This window comes from Vulpes lagopus, chromosome 6 (genome assembly GCF_018345385.1).
Source record: "Vulpes lagopus strain Blue_001 chromosome 6, ASM1834538v1, whole genome shotgun sequence".
Lineage (NCBI taxonomy): Eukaryota > Metazoa > Chordata > Mammalia > Carnivora > Canidae > Vulpes > Vulpes lagopus.
Window position 1 is genome coordinate 77,975,886 of NC_054829.1, and position 18,126 is coordinate 77,994,011.

The 18,126-nt window shown below is 39.3% G+C and overlaps 1 protein-coding gene across 3 annotated transcripts in view; it reads left to right on the top strand.

Moving 5' to 3' along the window:
* The first annotated feature begins 3,522 nt into the window (after positions 1 to 3,522).
* The window catches only part of MRPL1 (mitochondrial ribosomal protein L1), a 96,475-nt gene continuing 81,871 nt past the window's right edge, over positions 3,523 to 18,126 (top strand). Inside the window, exons 1-2 of one of the 3 annotated variants that reach the window (XM_041759660.1) lie at positions 3,523 to 3,713; positions 16,165 to 16,276. In XM_041759660.1, the coding sequence (XP_041615594.1) occupies positions 3,683 to 3,713; positions 16,165 to 16,276 (143 nt within the window). In that variant the 5' untranslated portion in view covers positions 3,523 to 3,682. Of the gene's footprint in view, positions 3,714 to 7,548; positions 7,623 to 16,164; positions 16,277 to 18,126 lie in introns of those variants that run through there. The other 2 variants (XM_041759659.1, XM_041759661.1) reach the window with 2 other exon arrangements.

Here is an 18,126-nt window from a genome sequence, read left to right on the forward strand (position 1 = left end):
TCATTTTCAACTTGAACCCAAAATAGGAAGTAACTCTTCTTGCAAGAGTTTCCAGAACAACTGAAAGATGGTTGAAGAAAGAGAGCAAGATCAAGAGAACTACAGAGCCAGGCAAATATTTAGAAACCTCTCCCAGGGAAGTTAGCCAAGCAGGCAGGAGGCTGGCATGTTGCCAAGACTCCTGGAAAGTATAAAACCTTCCTGGAAATCAACTGGGAAAAGTTGTGTTTAAAGTGAACCATAAGGAAGTACATAAACACTTTCTACAAATACTAATGAAAGCTCTGATATAAAGAAAGGGACATCCTAGCCCATGTATCATACATGTATCAGAATGTATTGTATTAAGAAATAAGCAGATAATGGAAAAGAAGGTATGAGAACAGCTTATTCATTTTGCCTCTCTGGTTAAGAGTTCTCACTGGTTCCTCACTAATGACACATTGTAACATGTAATGAGTGTTTACTCTGTGTCAGGTACTATAGTAAGTACCTCCATAAATTATCTCATTAGCCCTGTATCCCAGATAAGAAAACCCAGGCTCAAAGAGGTATAGCAACTTGTCCCACATTACATAGCTGGTAAGTGATGATACTGAGATTGAAGCCCAGAAAGTTTGGCTCCAGAGCACCATTACTTAACCAAAAGGTTACTGGCCTTCTTTAGTTAGAACTTCATTGCATATTAAATATTGAGAGGCTTGGAGTTCCCATTTCAGAGTGTGGATTTTTGTAGTTTTTAATAAGTTTCAAACTAAATAACCTCTTTTTAAAAAACTTTATTTATTTGAGATATAGAGACAGAGATAGAAGAGCACAAGGAGAAAGGAGAGGGAGAAGCAGGCTTCTCACTGAGCAGGGAGCCTGATGTAGGCCTCCATCCCAGAACCTCCGGATCATGACCTGAGCCAAAGGCAGACACATAACCGACAGCCACTCAGGCACCCCTAAATAATCTCTTTATGTATTGTTATATATAAATAAATGGACTCTGAACCCCATCTAATACCATCAAGTTCTGGTGGTCACAATAGCTAAACTGTGGAAGGAGCCACGATGTCCTTCAACAGATGAATGGATAAAGAAGATGTGGTCTATATATAAACGGAATATTACTCAACCATCAGAAAGGATAAATACCTACCATATGCTTCAATGTGGATGGAACTGGAGGATATTATGCTGAGTGAAGTAAGTAATTGAAGAAAGACAATCATCATATGGTTTCACTCATATGTGGACTATAAGAAATAGTGAAAGAGGCTATAAGAGAAAGGAGGGAAACTGAATGGGGAAAAATTAGAGACAAACCATGATGAGAGACTTCTAACTCTGGGAAACAAAGGGTTGGAGAAGGGGGGTGGTATAGAGGGATGGGATGACTGGGAGACAGGCAGTAAGGATGGCACTTGATGGGATGAGAACTGGGTTGGTTTTTTTTTTTAATTTTATTTATTCATTAGAGACACAGGGAGAGAGAGGCAGAGGCACGGGCCGAAGAAGAAGCAGGCTCCATGCAGGGAGCCCGAAATGGGACTCGATCCTGGGACTCCCGGATTAGGCCCTGGGCTGAAGGCAGCACTAAACCGCTGAGTCACCAGGGCTGCCCAGCATTGGGTGTTATACTATATGTTGGCAAATAGAATTTATTTATTTTTTTAGATTTTATTTATTCACTCATGAGAGACACAGACAGAGAGGCAGAGACATAGGCAGAGGGAGAAGCAGGCTCCATGCAGGGAGCCTGAATGTGGGACTCGATTCTGGGACCCTGGGATCATGACCTGAGCCAAAGGCAGCTGCTCAACCACTGAGCCACTCAGGTGCCCTAGCCAATTGAATTTAAATTAAAAAAAAAAAAAAAAGTTCTGGTGGTCAAAGTGGGCAGTCGGATAAGTTGCACCACTACAGGACACTGCTCTAGTAAGGTGACTACTACAAGCATACTGCCTGTTGTTACTCTGAGGAAAAGGGATGGAAACCAAAAGAAGCTCTCGAACCCGCAGGGAACCAACCGCGAACCATGCAGGTGTCTATATTATCTTGTTGTAATAGGAGACACAAAGAAGTACACAGGTGGGGGTGAAATTACTCTAGGTATAGAAATGGGGAGTTGTGGAGGCTATGGAAAAGCACTTTCATCACCTTTTTTGTCTGGAAATGGATTTGCCCTAATTGTTGAATTTACCCTCAAATGAAATTGGTTTTTAAGGATCATGAAGGCCATGGCTATGTTGGTTTCATTTGCTGCCTCGATGCGTAGCCAAGCACATTGCTTGACACAAGGCAAACAGTCATGTATCTGTGAAAAGGAAGGAGAAAAGAAAAGGAGAGAGAAAGGGACGAAAGTTATAAAGGCAGATCCAAGTTCTTTGAATTTGTGTGTATACCAGTCGTAAATGGGTGTGGACCTTTTGAAGTAACTGCTTAGGTGTTAATAGGACAGGGAAATAAATTAGAAACCATGTCTGTCATGTAGTCAGGTACAATGTATACATATGAAATAAATCATCTGGGAAGTTCCTACTTTGATCAGTTCAACTTCTCATGGGCAGCTTCATCGAAGTAAGTTAATTTTGCTAGCTTGCCATTGGAATGGCCAGAGAGCTTGTGTGTGTGTGTGTGTGTGTGTGTGTGTGTGTGTGTGTGTGTAGGGGTAGAGAGGGGTTGGCCTGGTGTCGAGGCTGGACAGAGAAGCAGGAGCTGGAAGCGAGCTCTGGAGGAAGGCGGGGGTGTGCGGGGCGCCGGGGCGGCTCAGGTCCCCATCCCCACCCCAGGGTCCTGGGATCCAGGGCTCCCCCCTCTGCCTGTGTCTCTGCCTCTATGTGTCTCTCATGAATAAATAAGTAAAATCTTTTTAAAAACCCCACAAAACTAGGAAGGGATATAAACTATGATGATTTTTTTTTTTTAAGATTAAACTATGCTGACAACAGCTTTGACTGATGGAAAGGACACTGATTTTTTTTTTTTTTTGAGTCCTAATAACCTGTGCGTCTCAAGATCTCCCATTTTAAAACCAGAAGTGCTCTGCAAATTTTTCAAGTACTGTTCAGTTGACCCTAATGGGCCAGCTTGCCGGCAGAAGGAACATGTTGAGCTGATTGACGTGAAGATGAACTTAAGACCACGCTGATCTCTAGTTGAGACAAAAGGAAAGTTTTGTTAGCGGGTGGGACGCCGCCTAGGGTGGAAGCGGCGAGTCTGGCGATTTGAAAGTCTTGACAAGGCTAGAAATGGGCCGATAGAAACTGGTGAGATTCCTCAGATTGTTTTCCATGCTTTGCTGGGTAGTCTCTCAATATATTAAATTATCGTTCTAAGTACATTTGAATCAAAGGGGAAAAAAGAAAAAATAGAGCAACGCGAACAAGACCGTGTTTTCCATGAAGGGCAGGTTTCTCTGCAGGTGGTTTAAGCGGTCCCCCGGAACCAAGAGGCACAGGGTCCTAGCACGGAAGGCCAGCACGGAAGCCCGACTGTAACACCGCCACGGGGGGGGGGGGGGGGGGGGGGGCTCGGGGTTCCCTGCCGGTGTGAAGCTTCTTTTGGTGCCGCCCCTTTTCCTCTTGCTCTTTCTAAGTCCTCACCCTTCCGTCAGTTCCGGAGAGGAACCCTTTTTAAGTTTCTTGCAAGTTGAAGCGTAGGACCGATTTCGTCAACACAATCCGGAACGGTCAACATGGCGGCGGCCATAAGATGTGCGGGTCGAGGTAAAGCAATGCGTGATCCGGACTTGGGGGGAAGTAGCTCCGGTGTCCTCCTGCGGTGGGCCAGACTCTCCTAGGCACGGGTCTGCGCGGCGGGCTCGAGGGCTCCCTGTTGTTGCGAGTTCTAGGTTCTCCAGAGGGCAACTGCTACTCACAAACGGCTTCACGGACGTCTCGCTCCCTTCTGGAGCCGCGAACCCCAGGCCTGGAGTGGGAGGCGGTGTGCGCTGCCAGCCTGCAGCCGCCCGCCGGGGCCGAGGTGAAGACGCGGTTCCGCCTCCAGCACGGGGTGCGGGCTGCGTGGGAGAACCTCGTAAGGACGTGAGTTCTGGCATGGAAAAGGCGGCGTGCTGAGTGAGCCGCACCTGCGAACTCCCCGCCGCGCAGGACGCTCACCGGCGCCTGCCCAGGCCGCCCTGCCGGCGACTCTCATTCTTAAAGGTCCAGACGTTGCGTGATTTGCATCGACATTTATCGTTGGGAGACTAAGTGTGTCCTACTTCTTGGTAGTAGCTCTTTTCCGGACTTAGCAAACTCCACGATTTATTGTCTAGGAGGACAGCCCTTTTTGGTACAATTTTTTTTTTTTGGTACAGTGCTCTTTAATTTTTGTTTTGTGATTTTGAAGCACCGATACATATTGTTATTGATTAAGGTAGCTCTTTAGTTGAAGGCAGCAGCCAGCATCACTCCTGTTTTACAGAGGAATAAACTGATCCCGTTAAAGTACGTGGTAGCGCTCGTATAACTAGTGAATGGCAGGGGCAAAACTGAAGCTTCACTCCTAGGCTAGAGATTTTTTCTTTCTTTTTTTTTAACCTACATCCTGCTTTTTCTCTGTGAGCTTCTTTGGGAATGCTTAGCGTCAGGACAGGATTCTGTGTTGGGGATAGTTGTTTAAAAGAGTGGTGATAACTACGAAGTGACCAAGCCAGAAAGTGTATCTTTACTGAAAAGAGACTTACGGTATTTTCTACATGTATGACAGAAATAACACTATATTAGACAAACCAAAAAGAGAACTGAGGATTATCATTTTCTTCGTGCCACATTTTCTTCTCTTGGCTTCTAGCATTCCTCTCTTAATTTTCTTTTTATCTCACCTGTCATTTCTCACATTACTTTGCTAGTTCCACCTCCTCTCCCCAGTCTCTTACCTTGCAATACCTCAGGAGCCAGGAACCCATCTTTAATCTCCATGTCTTTTTTAAAAAATATTTTATTTATTTATTCATGAGAGACACAGAGGCAGAGACACAGGCAGAGGAAGAAGTAGGCTCCATGCAGGGAGCCCGACGCGGAGATTGACACGGGGGGGGGGGGGGGGCTCAATCCCAGGACCCCAGGATCAAGCCCTGAGCCACCTAAGTGTCCCCCAATCTTCATGTCTTTTGTATGTAAATTCATTCCTCTAGTGATCTCTTCCAAGTTTCCTGGCTTTCACTATTATCTATATCTTAATGGCTCTCAAATTTTTATCTATGGTTGGGACCTCTTGTAAACTTTAGTTAGTTAGTTAGTTAGTTAGTAAAGGGATAGAAGTTTATTAAGCAAAGATAGAGAGAAAGCTCTCAGAAGCGGGAGGGGTCTCGACAGGGTTTCCCCTCTTGTGAACTTTAGATTCTTAAACTTACCTGCCAATTCTAGGTCTCCACTTGTATATCTCATTAGCACTTAACACTTGTCAGAAATCAGACTCATCATAGCCTGCAGTCTTCCCCCTCTCATTTGATGGTAACTTCATCCTCTTAGTTGTTTGGGCCAAAAGCATATCCACAATTCCCTCTCTTTTTCCCACACTTCACATAAAATAGTTGACACATTTGTTGGTTTACCCTCAAAATAAATCCAAAATCTATGTCCTCACTATACTATAGCAACTACCTTGCATGCCATTACAGTTCCTCACCTGGCATTCACTATGTTCTCAAAAGGTAGGGAAATTGGTCTTTTAAGAACCTAAATCATGTTACCCTTATTCTCAAAACTGTAAGACCTCCCCATTTTTCTTAGTTTTTAGAATGGCCTAACGATGTGTTGTCCATATTGTTATCCACTATTGAACACTTCAGGTGTGGTTAATCTAAATTGAGTGTGACAAATACATATTAGATTTTGAAGACTTAGTACCAAAAAAAGTAAAATACCTGAGTTTTTTTTTATATTAATAACATGTTGAAATGATAATGTTTTGAGTTATTAGCTGTAATATGTTAATTTTATTAATTAAGTTCACTGGTTTCTTTTTTTACCCTTTTTAATGTGGCTATTAGACAATTTAAAAATATACGTGTAGTTTACATTCTACTTCCACTGGACAGCACTGGCCTAGGGTCTTCACACCTGCCTTATCCCCCCTACTCACCCACTCACCCAGGTTACCTCTCTGACCTCTTTTCCAGTTACCTTTCTACTTACTCTGTGTTCTCTAGTCACATTGCCCTAATCAACACCAAGAACATTTCTGCCTTGGGACAACTTTTTCCTCCAACTGGGGTGGGCTTGAACGCTTTTTCTAGAAATTTGTGTGACTGATTTTTCCATTTCTTTCAAATCTTTTGAACTTTTGTTCAAAATTATGTTTGTGAAGTTCATCCATAGAACACATAGTTTAGTCATTTTTACTCTTCTCTAGCTTTCCAGTATAGGAATATACCACAATTTATTTATGGATTCTATGGTAGATAAATGTTTGGGTTCTTTTCTGCAGTATTGCCATTACAAAGATATGATGATGATAATGATGATGATGAATGATGATTTATTTTAATTCCAGTATAGTTGACATACAGTGTTAGTTTCAGATATATAATATGGTGATTCAGCAATTCTATATATTGCTCAGTGCTCATCATGATAAGTGTATTTTAATCCTCTTCACCTATTTCACCCATCCCTCCACCCACTTCCCCTCTGGTAACCATCTATTCTCTATAGTTAACAGTCTTTTTTTTCCTTTTTTGGTTTATCTCTCTTTTTAATTTTTTTTTCTTAAATTCCACATATGGGTGAAATATATAGTATTTGTTTTTCTCTGGCTGATTCATTCACTGATAATATCTAGATCCATCCATCCTGTTGCAAATGGCAAGATTTCATTCTTTTTTTTATGGCTAAGTAATATTTCATAGTGTGTGTATACACAGACACCAATCCCACATCTTCTTTTTCCATTGATTGATGGATGGACTCTTCGACTACTTCCATAATTTGGCTGTTATAATAATGCTGCAGTAAACATAGAAGTGCATGTATCTTTTTGAATTAGTGTTTTCATATTCTTTGGGTAAATACCCAGTAGTGGAATTAGTGGATCATATGGTAATTTTTTTTCTATTTTTAATTTTTTGAGGAACCTCCACACTTTTTTCCACAGTGGCTACACCAGTTTACATTCACCAACAGTGCTCGAGGTTGCTTTGTTTTTGTATCCGTGCCAAAATTTCTTTTGTGTGTTGTTGATTTTAGCCATTCTGACAGGTTATGAGGTGCTGTCTCATTATAGTTTTGATTTCAATTTCCCTGATGATGAGTGATCTTGCGAATTTTTTCATGAGTCTGTTGGACATCCATGTCTTTTTGGAGAAATGTCTGTTCATGTCTTCTGCCCATTTTTAAATTGAATTATTTGTTTTTTTTGTAGAGTTTTGTAAGTACTTTATATATTTTGGATACTAACCTGTTATTGGATATGTCATTTGAAAATATCTTCTCCCATTTAGTAGGTCATCTTTTAGTTTTGTTGATTGTTTCCTTTGCCGTGCAGAAGCTTTTTATTTTGATGTCGACTCAGTAGTTTGTTTTTTGCTTTTGTTTCCTTTGCCTCAGGAGATACATCTAGAAGGATGTTGCTACAGCTGATGTCCAAGAAACTACTGCCTGTTCTCTCCACTAAAATTTTTACGGTTTCAGGTCTCACATTTAGTTTTTTTTTTTTTTTTTTTAAAGATTTATTCATTTATTTTAGAGTTAGAGGTTGAGCAGGGGGAAAGGCAATGAGAAGGGAGAGAAAAGATAGAATCTCAAGCAGACTCCCCTCTGAGCATTGAGCCTGATGCTGGGCACAATCCCATAACCATAAGATTGTGACCTGAGCTGTAACCAAAAGTTGGATGCTTGACTGACTGAGCCATTCAGACACCCCTCACATTTAGGTTTTTAATCCATTTTGAATTTATTTTTGTGTATGGTGTAAGATAATGGTCCAGTTTCATTCTTTTGCATATAGCTGTCCAGTTATCTCAATGCCATTTGTTGAAGAGATTTTCTTTTTCCCATTGCATATTCTTGCCTAGTTTGTCAAAGATTAATTGGCCATATAATTATGGGTTTATTTTTGGGCTTTCTATTCTTTTCTGTTGGTCTATGTGTCTATTTCTGTGCCAATACTATATTGTTTTGATTACTGCAGATTTGTAGTATATTTTGAAATCTGGGATTGAGATGCCACCAGTTTAATTTTTCTTTTTCAAGATCACTTTAGATACTCAGGGTCTTTTGTAGTTCCATACAAATTTTAGGATCATTTGTTCTAGTTCTGTGAAAAATGCTATTGGTATTTTGATAGGGATTGCATTAAATCTGTAGGTTGCTTTGGGCAGTTACAGATGTTTTAACAATATTTGTTATCCCAATCCATGAGCATGGAATATCTTTCCATTAGTTTGTGTTATCTTCAATTCCTTTCTTCAGTGTTTTCTAGTTTTCAGAGTTTATTCCTTCTTATTTTATTGTTTTTGGTGCAATTGTAAATGGGACTGTTTTCTTAATTTCTCTTTCTGCTACCTCATTATTAATATAAAGAAATACAATGGATTTCTATATTGATTTTTGTGTCCTGCAATCTTACTGAACTCATTTATCAGTTATAGTAATTTTTTAGTGGAGTCTTTGGGTTTTCTTTATATAGTATGTTATCTGCAAATCGTGAAAGTGTGACTTCTTCCTTACTGATTTAGATCCTTTTATTTCTTACTGTTGTCTGATTGCTGTGGCCAGGACTTCCACTACTATGTTGAATAAATGAGAATGGATATCCTTGTCTTGTTCCTGATCTTAGGGGAAAAGCTCTCAGTTTTTCTCCTTTGAGGATGATGTTAGTTGTAGGTTTCTCATATATGGCATTTACTATGTTGAGGTATGTTCCCTCTAAATCTTCTTTGTTGAGGGTTTTTATCTTGAAGGGATGTTGTACTTTGTCAAATGCTTTTTCTGCATCTACTGAAATGATACTATTGTTTTTTATTTCTTATTGATATGATGTATATCACATTGGTTAGTTTGAGAATATTTAAACTTGTATCACAGGAATAAATCCCACTTGATCATGGTAAATGAGCTTTTTAATATATTGTTAGACTCAGTTTACTAATATTTTGTTGAGGGTTTTTGCATCTATGCCCAGAGATATTGACCTTTAGTTCTCTTTCTCTGTAGTGTCTTTATCTTGTTTCAGCATCAGGGTAATGCTGGCCTCATAAGATGAATTTGGAAGCTTTCCTTCCTTTTCTTTTTTTTTTTTCTTTTTTTAAGATTTATTTATTTATTCATAAGAATACACAGAGAGGAGAGAGAGAGAGGCAGAGACACAGGCAGAGGGAGAAGCAGGCTTCATGCAGGGAGCCTGATGTGGGACTCGATCTGGGGACTCCAGGATCACGTCCTGGGCCAAAGGCGGCGCTAAACTGCTGAGCCACCCGGGCTGCCCTCCTTCCTTTTCTATTTTTTAGAATAGTTTGAGAAGAATAGGTAACTCTTCTTTAAATGTTTGGTAGAATTTATCTGTGAAGCCATCTGGTCCTGGACTTTTGTTTGTTGGTTGGACTATTGATTACTGATTCAATTTCATTGCTGGTAGTCATTCTGTTCATTTTCTATTTCTTTCTGTTTTAGTTTTGATAGATTATATGTTTCTAGGATTTTATCCGTTTCTTCTAGGTTGTCCAATTTGTTGGCATATAATTTTTCATTATATTCTCTTATAATGGTTTGTATTTCTGTGATGTCAGACATTATTTCTCCTCTTTCTTTTTTTTTTTTTTTTTTTTTTTGAGATTTTATTTATTTATTCATGAGAAACACAGAGAGGAGAGAGAGAGAGAGAGGTAGAGGGAGAAGCAGGCTCCATGCAGGGAGCCCGACGTGGGGCTTGATCCCAGGTCTCCAGGATCACACCCTGGGTTGAAGGTGGCGCTAAACCGCCGAGCCCCCCCCCCCCCCCCCAGGCTGCCCACCTCTTTCATTTCTGATTTTGGTTTAAGTCCTTTCTCTCTCTCTTTTGATGATTCTGGCTCAAGGTTTCTCGATTTTGTTGATCTTTTCAAAGAACCAGTTTCTGGTTTCATTGATCTGTTCTATTGTTTGCTTTTAGTTTCATTTATTTCTGCTCTAATCTATTATTTCCTTCCTTCTACTGGTTTGAGGTTTTGTTTGTTCTTCTTTTACTAGCTCCTTTAGGTAGAAGGTTAGGTTCTTTATTTGAGATTTTTCTAGCTTCTTGAGATAGGCCTGTATTGTTGTGAACTTTCCTCTTAGAATAGCTTTTCCACCTCCAAAGGCTTTGACCATTGTGTTTTCATTTTAATTTGTCTGCATGTATTCTTTGATTTCCTCTTTGATTTCTTGGTGAGCCTTTCATTGTTTAGTAGCATGTTATTTAACCTTCATGTATTTGTGTTTTTTACAGATTTTTCTTGGGGTTGATTTCTAGTTTCATAATGTCTTGGTCAGAAAACATGAATGGGATGACTTTAATCTTCTTAATTTTGTTGAGACTTGTTTTGTGGCCTAATATGTGATTTATTCTGTAGAATGTTCCATACGCTTTGGAGAAGAATGTGTATTTTGGTGTTTGGGAATGGAATGTTATGAATATGTTAGATATATCTTGTCCAATGTGCCATTCAAAACTACTGTTTTCTTGTTGATTTTTCCATTTGAATAATTTATCCATTGACGTAAGTGGGTTGTTAAAGTCCCCTACTATTATTATATTACTACTGATTACTCCCTTTGTGTTTATTGTTAGCTGCTTTATGTATTGGGTCCTTCTATGTTGAATGCATAAATATTTACAGTCATTATATCTTTTTGTTTTGTTTTTCCCTTTGTGATTATATAATGTTCCCCTTTTTTCTCCTGTTACAGTCTTTGTTTTAAAGTCTATTTTGTCCAGTATAAATATTGCTCCTTTCTTTTCACTTCCATTTGCCTGATAATGCTTTTCCATCCCTTCACTCTCATTCTGCATATTTGTGGGGTTTTTTTGTGTGTGTGAGTGTGTGTGTGTTTTTTTTTTTTTGTAGCAAACTCTACTCCAGTGTGTGGGCTTCCAGCTCGACCCTGATATTGAGTCACATGCTCTACTGACTGAGCCAGCCAGATACCTCAATCTTCATGTGTCATTAGGTCTGAAATGAGTTTGTTATAGGCAACATATAGATGCATGTTGCTTTTTAAATCTATTTTATTATTCTGTGTCTTTTGACTTGAACGTATAGTCCATTTATTCAGAGTAATTACTACCATTTGGTTACTTGTTTTATGATTGTTTGTAGTTCTCTGTTTCTTCTTTCTCTCTTCTCTCATGGTTTTTTGGCTTTCTTCATGATACACTTGGATTTTTTTTCTCTCTTTTTTTTTAAAGATTTTATTCATTTATTTATGATAGAGAGAGAGAGAGGCAGAGACACAGGCAGAGGGAGAAGCAGGCTCCATGCCGGGAGCCTGACGTGGGACTCGATCCCGGGACTCCAGGATCACGCCCTGGACCAAAGGCAGGCTCCAAACTGCTGAGCCACCCAGGGATCCCCGGATTTTTTTTCTTTTTGCATATCACTGGTTTTTGATTTGTGGTTACTGTTAGGTTTCTATTTGACATATTATACATACAGCAGTCTAAATGGATGGTTTCTTAAGTTTGGATCCATTCTTTACTCCTCTCCTCCCCATGTTATAGATATATGGTGTCATACTTTACATCATTTTATTTTTGTGAATCCCTGACTGATTTTTATAGATAAACTTATTTTTACAGCTTTTGTGTTTCCTGCTTTTCTTATTCCTACTTATGGTCTTTCCCTTTCACTCAAAGAGTCCCCTTTAACATTCCTGTTGGACTAGTTTACTTGGTCATAAGTTCCTTTAACTTTTGTTTGTCTGGGAAACTATCTCTCCCTCTATTTTGAATGATAGCTTTGCTGGATGCAGTGTTCTTGGCTGCAGGTTTTTTTTTTTTTTTTTTCTTTCAGCGCTTTGAGTTTATCATGCCACTTTCTTCTGACCTGCAAAGTTTGTGCTGAAAATCTTCTGATAGGCTTATAAGGTTTCCCTTATATGTAACTTTTCAGTTGCTGCTTTTTTTTTTTTTTTAAAGATTTTATTTGTTTATTCATGAGAGACACAGAGAGGGAGGAAGAGAGAGAGAGGCAGAGACACAGGCAGAGGGAAAAGCAGGCTCCAAGCAGAGAGCCCGACGCAGGACTCAATCCTGGGACTCCAGGATCAAGCCCTGGGACGAGGGCAGTGCTAAACCAGTAAGCCACCCGGGCTGCCCTGTTGCTGCTTTTAAAATTCTTTCTTAACAACTACTTTTTGCCATTTTAATTCCTATGTGTTTTGGTGTGGACCTCCTTTGTTTGATTTTGTTAGGGGATCTCTATACATCCTGGATCTGGATTTTTGTCCCCCCCCCCCCCCCCCCAAGATTTAGAAATTTTCTGCTATTATTTATTTAGATAAATTTTCTGCACCCCTTTTTTCTTCTGGGATCCCTGTAATGGGAATGTTATTATGCTTGTTGGTGTTACTGAGTTCCCTAAGTCTATTTTCATATTTATTATTATGTTTCTTTCTCTTGTTTAGCTTGATTGCTTTCCATTATTCTATCCTACAGGTTACTACCATTTATTCCATCTAGTATATTTTTAATTTTAGCTATTGAGTTCTTTGATTGGTTTTATTTTATGTTTTCCATCCCTTTGTTAAAGCCTCACTGAGGTTCTTTACCTTTTTCTCAAGTCCAGTGAATTATTTTTATGACCATTACTTTACATTCTCTATCAGGCATATTATTTAGGTCTCTTGCTGTGATTTTTGTTCTATTTCTCACTTGGAACATATTCATCTGTATCCTCATTTTTTCTAGCTCTCTGTGTCTGTTTCTGTGTGTTTAAAAAGTCAGCTGTCTTCTGCTCTTGAAAGTAGTAGCCTTATGGAGAACAGGTCCTGTAGTGTGCTGCAGTGCAATGTCCCCTACTCACCAGAGCCTGGCACTTCAACCGTATCTTCAGTGAGTGTTGCATGTGCCCTGCTGTTGTGGCTGAACCATGTTTGCCTTCAGTCCAGTCATCTGCAATGGCTCTCTTGGCTTGTTGTGGGCAGGGTTTGGTCCCTCAGTTATTAATGGGCTAGTATGGGGCCACCTGGGACTTAAAGTTGAGTCAGATCAGGGATTTGCCAGAGATGCAATAGCACCTAACTATAGGTGAATGTGGGGGCAGGGTGCTTGGTGCCAGCAAGGTCCAAGTTGACAGGACCAGACCTCCAGCACCATATAGACTGAGACAGGTTGTGTTGGAGGGGGCAGATCTGCAGAAGTGCTCAGGATTGGGATGCATGGTGTTAGCAAGGTTTGCATGGGTCTGTTGTGAGAGGAGACCCAGATCAGAGGCCTGGCTGGTGGGGGCATGTCAGAAAGAGAACAGGGAACAGGGCACACTCTTAGCAAGTTAAGTAGCAAGTGTTGATGATGCACTGGTTCCTAAAGGTGTTGGTGTGTTGATGCTGGGGGTAAGGCATGAAAATGGTTACTGCCAGTAGTTTTGTTCCTGGAGAAGTCTCTCAAGGATCCCTGCCTCTCCAGCACATGCTCTGAGATTTATATAAACCAATCTCCCTCCTGTACATCCCAGGCATTTTTCAAACTGCTGTATTGTGCTGTATTGCATGGGGACTCTGTTTTGCTGCCTCTTTAAGGGCAGGGACTCAGTTTCCTCTTGTCCTCCTGGCTCCCTTCTGTCTCTCCCTCCTGTCTCTCCCATGAGCCTGCTGATTTGTAAGGTTCCAGGTCTTAAGACTTGCTTAAGAACTACTGAAATTCAGCCCCTCTGGTTTTCAAAGCCAAATGTTATAGAGATTGGTCTTCCCTGTGTGGGCTCCTTGGTGTGAGGGTCTGTTTCTGTCCCCTTTCTGTGTCCATGGTCTCCCTCTCTCCTGTGGACAGCCTTGCAGGTCCATTTAGCCCCTCTTTGAAGTGGCCTTGGCCTCTTCTCTACATTTAGCTGTAGAGAGTCTGATCTGCCAGCTTTTGGGGCATTTTCTGGTTTATTTACATTGAATTGGTTGTTAACTAGTTGTATCCCAGGGGTGAGGAGAGCTTATGGACCTCTTACCTTTGCCATCTTCCCCAGAAGTCTCCTGACATTATGATGTTGTTATTTTGGGCATGTATCTTGGTACACATGTGTAGGAGTTCTTCTAGGGCATATTTCTACAAGTGGAATTACTGCATCATTGATATATATATGCCCAGCTCATTGAGTTATGCCATTTTATTTTCCAAAGTGGTATTCCAGTTCATACTTTTATTTACTATGTGTAAAATTTACCCTTTTTTTTTTTTAAATCTTTTATTATTTTTTATTTATTTACTTATGATAGTCACAGAGAGAGAGAGAGGCAGAGACATAGGCAGAGGGAGAAGCAGGCTCATGCACCGGGAGCCCGACGTGGGATTCGATCCCAGGTCTCCAGGATCGCGCCCTGGGCCAAAGGCAGGCGCCAAACCGCTGCGCCACCCAGGGATCCCCAAATTTACCCTTACTTAACATTTTCAGCAACTCCAGACTTAAAAAAAAAAAAAGTTGCCAATCTGATGTATGTAAAATTTTGCTACTTAAATGATCGCACCTAGAAACTGTTACCTGTCCACAATTTAATCAAAGCATTCCTTGCTTTACTCTTTACTTTTTCATAAGAACTCTTGTGGAAAAAAATGATGTCAGCTGCAGTAAATGACATACTTAGTGATGTGGTTGATTTACATGCTGCTGTAATTTTGATTTATAGGCCAACTGACCACTCTTTAAATAGCACTGTGGAATGATATTTTATTATATTTTTTTTAAAGATTTATTTATTTATTTATTTATGATAGACACACAGAGAGAGAGAGAGAGGCAGAGAAACAGGAGGAGGGAGAAGCAGGCTCCATGCCAGGAGCCCGAAGTGGGACTCAATCCTGGTACTCCAGGATTGCACCCTGGGCCAAAGGCAGGCGCTAAACCGCTGAGCCACCCAGGGATCCCCCTTATTATATTTTAAATTAATATTTACTTGATTACTAATGAAATTATGCATTTTCCCATACATGCATGTACCGTTTATGTTTCCTTTAAAATTAGCCTGTTCATCTCTTTTATTTTTTAATTGGGTTGATCTTACATATTCTGGATATTAATCCTTTGTTCTATAGGTTGCTATTATGTTCTCCCAGTTTTTGGCTTGCCTTTCATTTTCTTTAATAAACAGATGTTCTTAACATTAATAAATTACTTTTTGGCTAGTGCTTTTGGGTTTTGTTTGTGAAATTGTTCCCTCCCAAACAGTCAAAAAGATATTTTTCTATATTCTGAAAACCTTTAGTTTGTCATTCAAATGTAAATCCTTAGTCCACCTACATTGGATTTTTGAGTGTGTGCGTGGTGTGAGATAGGGATCTAAATATACTCTTTTCCCTATGCATAATCCCTTTTCTTAACCCCACTTAATTGAATTCTTCATGAAGTGATTGGTAATAACATTTGTCCTATTTCAGATATACATAGAGAATAAAATTTAAATTCTTAAAAAGAAATTCAGGATATGTATATCATATTCCATAATAGTAGAGCTAACATACTCTGTTGATCCTGAACTGGATTAAGTTAAAACTAAGTGAAGCATGGGTGCCTGCCAAGCTCGGTTGGTAGAGCATGTGACTCAATCTCAGGTTTGTAAATTTGAGCCCCATGTTGAGTGTAGAGATTACCTAAAATCTTTTTAAAAAGTAAATAAAGACCGAATTATTCAATTAGATGTTTGCTTGGCTTTAGTTTCAAGAATTGAAGTTTCTACTTTTACAATTTTTTATTAAGATTTATTATTTGAGAGAAAGAATGTGCACAAGTGGGACAGGCAGAGGGAGAGGGAAAGAGAATCCCAAGCCAGCTCCTCACTGAGTACAGAGCCCAATATGAGCCTTGATCCCATGACCCTGAGATCATGACCTGAGCTGAAACCAGGAGTAGGACTGTTAACTGACTGGGCCACCCAGCTGCCCCTATTATTATGCTTTTTAAAGAATGGTTGAGACTCATAAAATATTGAATATTTTTTTTCGGAAAATATTAAAGATGAAAAAATTATGGGGGTAATGTTTAATGTTAATATTTTATATATTTTTTTTTCTTTCAAGTCTTGATACGTCATCAAAAGCATAGTCTTTCAAAGAAGGCTTATCAGATACCTCTTTATCCTTGTTCTGTATATGTTCAGGTGTCCAGCAGACATTTTGCTACTGCTACAAAGTAAGTATCTTTTTTTTATTACTTTTGTTTGCTTTTATTTAAAATTTTGATTAAAAAACATGCTTTTCCCATAAAGATGTACAGGGGCATAGAATTATGAAAGTTATCATCTCTGCTTTTTTTTAACATTTTATAATTTAAAAGAAAAATATGATTTATTATAGTAATACTTAACATTTATTAAATACTGCTATTCAGTAACTAATTTAGTCTCCACAGCTATTTTATGTGGAAGCTGTTGTTATTATGTTCTTTTTTTCAGTTGAAAAGCAAGGCATTGAAAGATTATGTAACCTGCCTAGGTTCACAGTAGTAGTAAGTGTTGGAGCTAGGAGTTTGTGACATAAGATTTATATATTGGTCTCTGCCCCCAGTTCCTGATAGAGAGCTTCTAAAATTCCTGTAATCTCCGGAGTGATAGGGATGCTAGGAGCATCTATTGTTGTAATATTTGGTCTTTGACCCAGTTCCTGATACAGAGCTCCTAAAACTCTTGTAATTTTCTGGGTGATAGGAGCATTTTGTCCTAATAAGAAATTTTTGGTAGGCTCCCAGATGGGGACTCGTCTCCGGAAAGACTAAGCCATGATTAGAAGCTTTCAACCCTATCTGTTATCCAGGGAAGAGAGAGGATCTAGACATTGAGTTCATAATTAATCATGCCTCCATAAAAATCCCTGTACTGTGAGGTTCTGAAAGTTTCTGGATTGGTGAGCATACATCTGTGCCCAAAGGGTGGTGCATCCAGACCCAATGGAGACAGAAACTCTTGCACTTCCAACTCTTCTGCATCTTGCCCTATGTACCTATTTATCTGTATTCTTTACCATATCTTTTGTTATATAAGAAACTGGTAAATGTTAACTAAGTGTTTCTATGAATTTTGTGAGCTATTCTAGCAAATTATGAAGTCTGTGGAGGGGGTCACAGGACCCCTTGATTTATTTATAGCTAGTTGGCCACAAATACCAGAGAGGCCTTTTGAATTGCTATTGGCATTTGAGGTGGGGGCAGTCTTATGGAACTGAGTCCTTAACTTGCGGGATCTGATGCTAAATCCAGGTAGATAGTATCAGAACTGCCGTTAATTGTTGGATACCTGGCTTGTATCAGATAATTGATTGGTGTGGGAAAAAATCCACACATTTAGTGTTAGAATTGTTTCTTATTTAATACCCTGAATACCCTGTCCTGCATCTTGCTTGCTTTTAACTTAACAATATATCTTGGAGATTGTTTCAGATGGAGCTGTCTAGTTATTTATTTTTTTGTTGTTGAGATATAATTGACACATTATTGTCAGGTGTCCAACATAATGATTCATTATTTATATGTTTGGGGAAATGCTCACCACGGTCTGGTTAATATCTATCACTATACAGAGCTATCACTTTCTTTTCTTGTGATGAGAACTTTTGAATATTTACTCTTCTAGCAACTTTCAGATAGACAATATAATTTTATTAACTATAGTCACTGTGCTGTACATTATATCCCTATGATTATTTTAAAATTAGAAGTTTGTACTTTTGACCACCTTCTCCCATTTTACCCACCACGCCTGTCTCTGGTAACCACCAGTATGTTCTCAGCATCTGTGAATTATTATTATTATTGTTTTTAAAGATTTCATGCATAAGTGAGATCATAAGGTCTTTTTATTCTCTGACTTGTTTCACTTAGCATAATGCCCTTAAAGTCCATCCATGTTGTCTCAAATGGCAAGATTTCATTCTTTATTTTTATGGCTGAATAATATTTCATTTTATATATCGACCATATTTTCTTTATTCATTCATTTGTCAATGGGCACTTAGGTTGTTTCCATGTTTTGGCTATTGTAAATAACA